General features: G+C 32.5%; 1 protein-coding gene across 1 annotated transcript; it reads right to left on the reverse strand.

The window, feature by feature from the left end:
• Nucleotides 1-2083: 2083 nt before the first annotated feature.
• LOC102579173 (U-box domain-containing protein 15-like) lies at nucleotides 2084-6046 on the reverse strand. The gene is made up of 4 exons (XM_006342479.2): nucleotides 5674-6046; nucleotides 5100-5216; nucleotides 3994-4407; nucleotides 2084-3486 (listed from the first exon to the last, which is right to left on the reverse strand). The coding sequence occupies exons 1-4, from the start codon at nucleotides 6016-6018 to the stop codon at nucleotides 2425-2427; spliced, it is 1938 nt and encodes a 645-aa protein (XP_006342541.1). The 5' UTR covers nucleotides 6019-6046; the 3' UTR covers nucleotides 2084-2424.
• Between the last annotated feature and the right edge of the window lie 5451 nt (nucleotides 6047-11497).

Below are 11497 nucleotides of genomic sequence, written 5' to 3' on the forward strand. Positions count from 1 at the left end.
ATTACTCCCTCTGTCCCAATTTATATGACTTACTTTCCTTTTTAGTCAGTCCCAAAAAGAATGACACATTTCTATTTTAAGTAACAATTTGCCTATAAAATGTCTTTTTTACCCTTAATAAAATGATTTACAACCACACAAATTTCTATCATTCATTTTGGACCACAAGTTTTAAAAGTCTTTCCATTTTTCTTAAAGTTTGTGCCAAATCAAAGTACATCACATAAAATGGGACGGAGGGAGTAATAACTTATTGAAACCCTAAAAACTCTCAACTACTCTATTTATTCATGATATCATATTTCTTGCCACCCATGTATCACTATCTATTTAAACTCAATTATTATACTTCATTACTAAATTATTCCAATCAACCCTAAACCTAAACCTAAACCTAAACCTAAAAACATATTATTAGAGCTCTAATTCCAATGGAGAAGAATTCAACAAAATCTCCAATTGTTTATTTGCGAGGTGTAGGTTCTGAAAATCAAGCGTGGTATCGCATTGACGTTGAATCGTTACGTTTACGTTCCGTTATCGATACCGCTAAACCAAACACCGAATGCACCATGTGTTACGCTATGACAATACGGCCCCACCCGGAGCCCATGCTACTTTCTCCTTTCACTCACTTGGAAAATCCATCTCTGATATTGGAAGGAAGTTGGACTATTGATGGTGAAAATATTTACTATATTGGAAATTTTCATCAAAATAATGATTCAAATTCCGATTTCGATAATCCACCACCACGAAGAATTTCTAGGGATTTGCTTAAACTCAATTTGAAAAATCCGAGTTCTGGCTGGAAAATCACATCTTCTTCCAGCAATTTTTTACTGCCAGGGAATTTTTCTCGATTATCGCACTTTGTTGCTTTGATTGGTAGAAAATTGTATGTCCTCGGATGGAATTACGATAGAGTGAATTACTCGAGGGAATTCGAGGAGGATGATAATTACAATGGGGAGAGGGAATTCGAGGATGATAACAATAGGGAGAGAGAATCAGAGAATTACTGGGGTGAAATTTTTGACCTGGATTCGGAAAAATGGGAAGTGATTGAATTGGATATGAAGAGTACATTTGGTGATCATTCTATTAGATTCAGTTACTCTGTTTTGGAAAAAGAAGGTGAACAATCGCGAATTGTATTGTTTCCTCGAGATAATAAGGGTCAATTGATGTTTTACAATGTGTGGACGCGTGAATTTGTTAACGAGGATCATCCCTGTTTGTATTTAAACGGGGCTGCTGAGTCTCACCCAAAAGGGCTAGAGGATTGTGAAGATATTCGGTATATACAAAGGGAATTTGATAGGAAAGTAGAACTAGTTGTGAATGACTCTACGTTTTATTGGTTTACGGATGATCTGTATTTGTATGGATATGATTTTGTTGAAAAAAGATGGTACCAATCGAAATGTCTGAAGACGGAACTATGGACATTTCCATGGAGTAGAAGGTGGGTTAATGAAAGTTATAATTGGAATGGAGATTTTGTACATTTTACTCAACTCATTGATCTCGGTAAGGGAAAGTTTCTTCTGATCTTTCATAGAGACGGTGCAGAATTTGCATTGGCAATCGTTGACGTTGTGAAAGAGAGAGATTCGTTAAATGTGTCTGTAGAGTCACTTCATACTTCACTTGTTGACGATACTTGTTTTTTCCCCATAGATGTGATGGTCGTGAGGTAAGTTTTAACATAAAAACTTATCGCAGTGTTTGGTTGAATTGGAATCAATATATGAAATTTCATTTTTACTTTGTGGTACCTCTCATTCACATTCATTTTGTTTTGTGGATATGGTGTTTATCATTGATATAGTTCACTCTTTTTGCATATAGCTTATCACACTAAGAAGTCGACATTTTCTCCAAGATTTGAAGTTTATGAGTTCCGTCAAGGATCTCAAAGTTAATATACATGAAACTTGAATTCTAACGTTGATATTTCCTACGGCTAGAGGTGAATAACTCACATTGTATTGGTTTACCTACGACTTGTATTTGACGGATATGATCTTGTTGAAGAAAGATGGTTCCAATTGAGAGTCTCAAAGGAAACTATATATGTAGAATTTCACCAACTCACTATAACGGACTGATTGTTTGTAGAGGTGGTGTAGAATGAGAGAACGAAGAAAATCAAACAGTGAAATTCTCGTTGTCACCACTTTCACGTCTGTGAATATCATAATGCAACTTATCATGGCAAATACATTACTACAATTAACAGAATCGAAGTAGACAACAAGACGAGATGAAATGGAAAAAGCTATGTTCTTACGCCATTCTTCTGTTCTGTTGTTTTACAAACTAAGCATAATGCACTATCCTAAACTATCCAAGAAGGTGAAAAGAAAAAAAGACTCGAATTCTTACATGAATAGACAAGTACAGCTAATTCGACTTGCGTTATAGACAAGGAATCTGTTCTGTTTTACTCATATGCTGCAATATAGATTTAGCTTTTCGTTGTCCCCTATCAGTCCCACTCTCACCAATCTCTACTAAATACTCATACACACCATACTGAAGTGCCGCGAGCATATGATTTGAATTGTGTATGCTTAACCTATGAAGCACCGCCACTGAACATTCCTTGTTCTTTGGAGTGCCATCTCTCATCAGATTAACGAGTGTTTCAATGAACGTAAGTTTTCCCATTTCTTGCCTTCCGTCTTGATGTGTTGCAAGAAGTAACAGTAGAGACAACGCCTCATCAACCATCTCTATGTTTTTCTTCTCGAGTAACTGAAACAACGGTGCTACAATCCCAGCTTCATTTGCCAAACGAACGTTCTGCTCATTTAAACAAAGGTTGAATAATGCAGTTATTGCATCCTTCTTACCTCGGATTGTACCATTTTTTAACAATTCTATCAACGGTGGGATACCGTTTAACAAACCTATAGCTTCTTTGTTTTCATCCAGCATAGATAAGCTAAACAATGCTGCTGCAGAGTTCTCTTTAGCACCAACATTTCCATTCTGCAATATCTCAATTATGGCTAAAATAGGTTCTTCTTTCGATATAAGTTTTTTATTTGTTTCATCAATCGATAGGTTCAAAAGAGCCGTCACAGCATGTTCCTGAATTATTGAATCTGGATAGGATAGTAGATGCACGAGTGGTGGGATTCCTCCGCGATTCACTACTAATGTCCTATTTTCAGGATTTTCTTTCGAAAGCATCCTGATCTCTTTCACAGCCTTTCTCTGCACTTCTAAATGACTAGAGGATAAGTCTTGAATCAAGGACAAAACTTGTTCATCACTTTCATCCGAGGGGCTCTCGGGTTTTGGAGGTTCTTGCTTTTGAGGAAGCTGAAAATTGTTCTTCTCACACCATTGTTGGATCAAATTCTTCAGAGCAAAGTTTGGGGTTAAGGACAAGTGCTCCAAAATTTTCCCGGTTTTCGGACATGTTTGGCAACCAGAATCCAACAAATGTTGTATGTTCTCTCTTTCATATGTCTACAAATAGATGAAATATAGAAAGGAAACCAGTCATACAAAGCAAATCTATTGCTACTACACATGTCTAACAAATGAGTGTGATAAAAAAACACCTAAAGTATTCCGTTTTTTTTTTGAGTTTTCATACCTGTAACTATCATATGTTCACTTTTCCTACCTGAACTATCACCAACTATTCATTAAAACACACCTCAACTGATTGTTGAAGTGTGTTATACGAGAGATAGTTGGTGATAGTTCAGGTAGGAAACTCGCGCACCTGATAGTTCAGATATGAAACTCGAAAAACCAAAATACTTTAGGTATGTTTTTGACCCTTCACTCTTTGAAAATCAATCATTCTTCATATAAAGGAAGAGAATGCATCATCATGGAGCATCATAGCAACTAAAAATGACTAATATGAAAGCAGTTTCTTATCACATCTTATCTTTTTTCACCTTTTTGTTATAGGTATGGTAGTTCGAAGAGAAAAAAATACCAACGTAGAAGTAGGGAACTAACCTGCCCGGTTGAGACAGTAAGAGGATCCGCCATAATCTCTAATGTAATCGGACAGAGAAATTCATTTGGAATTGCCAAAGCAGTGGATTTCTCATGAACTTTAATCATCAACGGTTCAATTTCTTCGAGTCCTGCAAAACTTCTGAATTTGTTTAGAAGACCTACTATCTTTTGCGTCTCTTCTGCATGACGACCTTTTCTTTCTTTAACTACTCTTCGTACTGATATTGTTTCTAACTTTAGGTCCTCGAGAGTACGCAAACCTAGCTTGTTTCCTAGTCTCTCTATGCTAGCACTATCTGCATTCCTATCATCATTTGTAGATAGTGCAACCATCAAATCCATGGTGAGTTCCATGTCTTGACTATCATTTCGCTTCTTAGCTCTTCGAAATTGCCCTCTCAGTAACTCCACCTGAAAACGGTAAATGATCAACATCAACAACAAACACAGTGTAATCCCACAAGTGGGGTTTGAGGAGGATAAAATGTACGCAGATCTTACCCCTACCTTTGAGAAGGTAGAGAGATTGTTTCCGAAAGACCCTTAGTTGAACAAATAGTGAAAACGAGGCCAATTGGACTAACATCATAAATCTATTCTAAAGCATTAGTTGATGTATTCCAAAAGTATCAAAAAATGTTAAATTGGATAAACCTTTCGGAACATTTGAGCACACTATATAGACAGGGAAATACAACAATCTCCGAGAATTGGCTAAAACAACTAAAATTAAACCTCAACAATTTGGGCGACAAACATTAACTTGTAGCTTTCTTACTATACCAAGAAGATATACGCGTGTAATACAACAACTATGATTCAATCCCAAACTCAAATAGTCGGAGTCTGCTATATGAATCCACACTAACTATGTCGCTCAACTTAAGCTCATCTCAGGCCAATATTACATCTTCATCGTGTGTCACGTTACACACAATTTGTGTACCAATTTTGGTGCCAAAAAGGTGTTTGGAAAATCTAATCAAAGAGGACAAGACTCTGGTCTCTCCATCAACACTCTTTCATCAACAATACATGTGATTTCATTAGCTCGAGTATCTATCAGCAACGTCGAAAAAAATGATAAATGAAATAAATCGTACCTGTTCTTTCTCTTCATCTGAAATTCCAAAATCATCATAAGGCATGTTTTCCAGAGCTTGACTTAATCTTTCATACACAGAATAGAATCTTCCCATAACAGCCTCACTTTCTATGGCCTGCATATTTGTAAGTAAAATAAACATATTCAACCAACCCGAAATCGATGAAAATGTACATTTATTAACCATATTTAGCTGACAAAAGAGTGTGAAGAACACACACGTCATACTATCATTGGTTTGGTGTAAACAACAGGTGCAGATAAATATAATGATGACATAATCAACAACAACAACATAACCAGTGTAATCTCACAAGTGCAGTCTGAGGAGGGTAGAGTGTACGCAGACCTTAATCTTACCTCGTAGAGATAGGGAGGTTGTTTACACGTCAAATAGTTTGAAAAAGGGATATAGATACGGGAGCAATAACAACAACGAAATAAAGCAAAATGGAGAGCATTACATAAGAGTAATGACAACGAAATAATGCAATATTTCGAGCACAAAAAACACCATATGATAGATGAAATGACGATATACTCAATCAATTAAAAAAGAGAGGGTTACTAACCAGATAAATTTTACTTCCACAATGACAAGTTTTTAACAATTTCTTCGCGGATGAAAATGCCTTTTTCAATTTCATCAAACATTCGATACTCGATTCAGGGATCTGTCCTTCGAAATCTCTAATCTCTTCGAAAAGAGGTAGTAAAAGCTTCAATCTTTCAGAGAGATAATGACATTCCTCTCTCTGTGATCTCCTATACTCTTCATACGATCCAACGGTATGAATCACACCAATAAGTTCGCGTACCACTTCTCGTTTGTCTTGTGGACTCGTTTGACAGCTTGATCCAAATTCCTCCTCTACAGTTACCCCTTCTTCAAGCTCGTGATCTCGATCCATCGCCATTTGATTTCCTCGAAAAATAAACAGAGTATGCTCTGTTTGAAAGTTGAAAAAAAATGAAACGAAATCAAAACCATAACCTAATCTTTTTTAAGAAAAAGTTAAGGCTTTGATTTCGATTTCGATAAACTAATTGGAAAAAAGAGGGAAAAAATAGTTACAGTGGAAAATTCTGTTGAAAGTTGGAGGAGAAGAAAGACACTAAACGCTTTTTGCGGGTTTCGAAGTGTTGAGATTTTGAAAGTTAGTTAATTCGGTACTTTTCACAAGTTCCCAGCTTTTTCGTTTTTGTACGAACAAAAGTTATTGAGTTCACGTGATCCGTGCGATCCAAAATTATAATTGTTTGACAATATATTTGATTTGGTGGGTTCAAATTTTATTATTCTAACACATAATATATAAATGTGTCATTTAATTTATCTTTGGCTTATATTTTTGCTTTCAATTAAGAGTGTGTACAAATAAACACTTAAACTTATATAAAATTGAATAAGCAGATATAGATGTCCTACGTGACACAATACACGTAGGACACTATGTAGGTTGAAATTTTCACGTAGGATGTCACATAGGACGCATGCGTTTACTTGTTCAACTTTATATAAGTTTAAGTGTCTACTTGTACTCACTCAAAGTTGGAGGACGTATATGTCAGTTGAATAAAATTAAAAGACACGTTTATATATTAGGCATAATATATAAATATGTCATGTAACTTGGTCTTAGCTCACATTTATGCCCTCCAACTTTGCCTAAACTTGTATAAAGTTGAACTAATAGGCACATACATCCTACGTGACAATTTGTGTCCTACGTGGTGTCCTACATGTGTTATACCACGTAAGACTTATGTGTCTGCTTATTCAACTTTATACAAGTTTAAATGCCTACATATGCACACCCAAAGTTAGAGGACATAAATATAAAATGAAGTCAAGTTAAATGACACATTTATATATTATGCCCTTTAACTTGGCTTCAAATGACATCTAGAACGCCACGTATGACACATATAACTATTTATTTAATTTTATACAATTTTTTAAATGACTATTATCAAATCTAAAATTCGAGGACAAAAATATCAAATAAAATCACATCAAGATATATATTTATACTAGTTATTAGGTTCCCGCGCCAGCGCGGGCCCAATGTATATTACTTCCTCCGTCTCATTTTATGTGAGATAGTTTGATTCGCCATGGAGTTTAAAAAAGAAATGAAGACTTTTAAAATTTGTGGTCCAAAATGAATGATATAAATTTGTATGACTGTAAATTATTTCATTAAGGGTAAAATAAATATTTTATAATCAAATTGTTACTTAATATAGAAATGTGACATTCTTTTGGGACTGACTAAAAAGGAAAGTAAATAACATAAATTGGGAGTAGTTCTTTGTTTCAATTTATGTGACACCGATGAAATTTGGAGAGTTATATAATTTTTTGTATGTGATTTTGTTAAATATATTTTGAAGTTGTTAATTTATTGTGATTTATAGCACTTCTTATATCATTTTCAAATAATATATATTACTCTTTCTGTTCCATTTTATGTGACGTAGGTACTTTTACGAAACTCAACTAAATTTCTTATATGATTCTTAAATATTTTTAGTTGTTATTTTTCTTTAATTTACGTTACTTTTTATGTTATTTTCAAACAAACTTCTTATGTTTCAATATGGAATTAAAGAGTCAATAAAATTTCTTTTATGATTTTTAATTATGTTTTTTTAATATCTTATATTATTACATTGTGATTTTAAGTACTTTTTATGTAATTTTTAAATCTAGAACAAATTAAAAGAAAAACAAGGAAAAATTTAAATGAAGAAAGTACTAAAATTTTCAAATAATCATATTTCTATATTAAAATGTTAAAAACTTTAAAACTCCACATATATGCAGAAAATCATATACGGAAGACAAAATAATTTTTAAAATATATATTAAAGCTCTTTCTAATAATATCACATATTTATTCTATTTTTCAAATAATATATATTTCTCACTCAATCTCAATTACGCAGTACATATGAAATTTCGAGAGTTAATCAAATTCTTAGTACTATTTTAAACTATATTTTAGTACTATTTATATAATTTTCAAATAATATATGTTACTACTCTATTATATTATGCAATACATGTGAAATTTCAAGAATTAACCAAAATTTTAATATTTTAAATTGATTTTTAGTACTATTTTTGTAGTAAATAGAGGAAGTTGAAGAAGAAGGGCAAATCGGTCAATTGACTGACTAACCCTAAGCTCCTAAACATTCTCACTTCTAAATGGAAGCACGGGCACAATATCCGTTAAATTGTTAATTATTATGATTTATAATATTTTTTACATTATTTTCAAATAATATATGTTATGTATTTTTAAATACTTTAAGTTGTGATTAATAATATTCTTAACGTAATTTCAAATAATATATGTTACTCCATTTGTCCCAATTTATGTGACACATGTGAAATTTTGAGAGTTAATATGTTTTTCAAATATTGTAAGTTGTTAACTATTGTGGTTTATGGTATTCTTAATGTAATTTTTCAAATAATATATGTTATTCCCTTCGTCTTAATTATACAATTCGCGTAAAATTTTGAGAGTTAATCGAATTTGTAATATTTTAAATTTATTTTTTAGTACTATTTAAAAAGGAAAAAATTAAAATATAATGAAAGAGGAGTGTATAAAAGTAGGTGGGCCATATTTGTGATAGGTGGGCCATCTTCAAAAACCAAATATAAAAGTAGGTGGGCCATCTTGGTGCCACGTGTCGAAAGAAGAGTGAATTTTATTCACTCTTCTTATATAGTAAAATAATGCCAAAAAGGATTAACATCTCAATTCAATAAATTGCATACAAACAAACATTTTTGACCATTGACTGTACTTGTATGGAAACAAGGTAATGATACAGCTGTAGCAAATCCAAAAAAATTATAAGAAAATTTAAAATAATATAAAAATATCATGCCTAAAATGTGAATCGATATCAAGGGATTTGAACAAATATTACTTCCTCCATAACAATTTGTTTATTTTATTTTTTAGTCCATTTTAATTTTTTTCAATAACTCTTTAATTTTAACTTTTTATATAACATGTTGGGATAAAGGTCTGAAAAATATCCCAACTTTGGTCGGATTTGCTGTTGCGATACTAAACTTTCATAAGGACCTATTACCTCCCTAGACTATTTAATACCGTATTTTAAACATATATATTTGCCCACGTGGACATAAAAAATAATGCAAAATTATAAATAGTAATGTGTCCACGTGGGCACATATGTACCTTTAAAATACACTATTAAATAGTTCAGGGGGTAAAAAATACGGTATTAAATAGTCTAGGGAGGTAATAGGTCCTCATGAAAGTTTAGTATCGCAACAACAAATCCGACCAAAGTTGGGGTATTTTTCATGAAGGTTTAGTATCACAACAACAAATTCGACCAAAGTTGAGATATTTTTCAGACCCTTATCCCTAACATGTTTAATATCACAAAATTAAATGTTACATATTTAATTTAAAATCACAAAATTCAAAAATATTTTTTTAATTTTCTTAAAGGCATAATACATAAATATGCTCTTTAACTTTGTCTCGATTTATATTTATGCCCTCCAACTTTTGGTTTGCACAAATATGCACTTAAACTTTTATAAAATTGAACAAATAGACATACACGTCCTACATGACATCCTACATGAAAATTTGGGTCTTATGTGGTGTCCTATGTGTATTATGTCACATACGACTCATGTGTCTACATGTTCAATTTTATACAAGTTAAAGTGTCTATTTGTACATACCCAATATTGGAGGACATAAATGTGAAATGAAATCAAGTTAAATGACATATTTATGTATTATACCTTTCTTAAACTTAGTATAGAGAGCTCTGCCATTCATGCTCTGTACCTATATTGAAATTCGACTAAATTCGAATTTACATTGAAAAATTCCACGTTAAGGAGTAAAACGCTTCCTAACTAAGATGAATATGTACTAGGGAAACTCAAATCCAATACCTCCGATTAAGTGAAATCATGTCATATTAAACTTACTCCCTCTGTCCAACAATAATTGTCCACTATTGACTTGACACACCCCTTAAGAAACTATAAATAGAAGGATATTTTTACTATATCACCCTTTGAATATAACAAATACAATATCTTAAAAAATGTAATAGGAAAATGACTATAATTAATGATAAGGATGAATTACGAACTAAGTGTAAAATTATCCATGGATTTCATAAAGTGGACAAATATTGTTGGACATCTATTTTTAGTATAGTGGACAAGTATTGTTGGGCGGAGAGAGTAGTATAGAGAGCTCCACCTTTAGCGTTCTGTACCTATATTGAAATCCGACTAAATACACGAATTTATTGGAAAGATGTCTAGACTGATTTATTGGCAACACATTATTAAATGCCTTTAATAAGAAATTTTGAAGGAGTAATTGGAAAAATACATGACTTTTCATCTTAAGCCCATATATATACTAGCCGTTGTTTTCAAAATAATGAAAAAAAAAATACAAACAAAAACAAAAAAAAACACAATTATTTTGCCTTTAGATTCTCTCTATATTCAATGAAACAATCTCAAAATTAATTTGTAGATAAAGAAATAGAGAGAGTGAGACATTTTTTTTTATTAAATAGTTGAATTGTTTTATGGGGTTCTGTTCATAGTTTCTGTGTTTTCTTTTTTTGAATCATTTTGGGTAATTTTTACTGAAAGATTGGATCTTTTTGAGAATCTGTATAAAGGGTTCTTGATTTTTGAAGGTTGATGTTCGTCGTCTTTCTATTTAATTTTTGAATTTTTGATTCATTTAGGTTTGTTTCACTGAAAGATTAGATCTTTTTGATAATCTGTATAAAGGGTTCTTGTCGTGGAAACAACCTCTTGCAGAAATGCAGGATAAAACTCCATATAATTGATTGGGCCCCGTGGGCTTCCCGTTTAGTATAAAGGGTTCTTGATTTTGCAGGTTTATGTTCATTGTTTGTATCTTTTTGAATTATTTGCGGGTTTTCAGTGAAAGATTAGATCTTTTTGAGAATCAGTATAAATGGTTCTTGCCGTGGCAACAGTCTCTTGTAGAAATGCAGGGTAAGACTGTGTACAATAGACTGGCCCCGTGCATAGCAAAAGCTTAGTGCACCGGGCTGCCCTTTTAGTATAAATGGTTCTTAATTTTGCAGGTTTTAGTTCATTGTCTGTTTTTTGCTTTTTGAATCATTTTTGCACTGAAAGATTAGATCTTTTTGAGAATCAGTATAAAGAGTTCTTGATTTTGCAGGTTGATGTTTTCGGTTTGTGATCTGCGATTTTTTTTAGCTTGATTCTTGACTGTCCCTATAAAGATTGACCCTTTTTTTGAAAATAAAGTTTGGGCGTTTAATATTGTTTGTTGTTCAATCTTTAATTAGGTTCAA

This window comes from Solanum tuberosum, unplaced genomic scaffold, assembly GCF_000226075.1.
Source record: "Solanum tuberosum cultivar DM 1-3 516 R44 unplaced genomic scaffold, SolTub_3.0 scf00034, whole genome shotgun sequence".
In the NCBI taxonomy this organism is placed as follows: Eukaryota; Viridiplantae; Streptophyta; class Magnoliopsida; order Solanales; family Solanaceae; genus Solanum; species Solanum tuberosum.

Bases quoted from the DNA above. Each gene is read 5' to 3' on its own strand.
- LOC102579173 (XM_006342479.2), bottom strand. From the start codon at position 6,018: ATGGCGATGGATCGAGATCACGAGCTTGAAGAAGGGGTAACTGTAGAG. The intron at 5,217-5,673 runs GTTAGTAACCCT...ACAAATATGCAG, and splicing joins GTGGAAGTAAAATTTATCTG to GCCATAGAAAGTGAGGCTGT. The intron at 4,408-5,099 runs GTACGATTTATT...TACCGTTTTCAG, and splicing joins CAGATGAAGAGAAAGAACAG to GTGGAGTTACTGAGAGGGCA.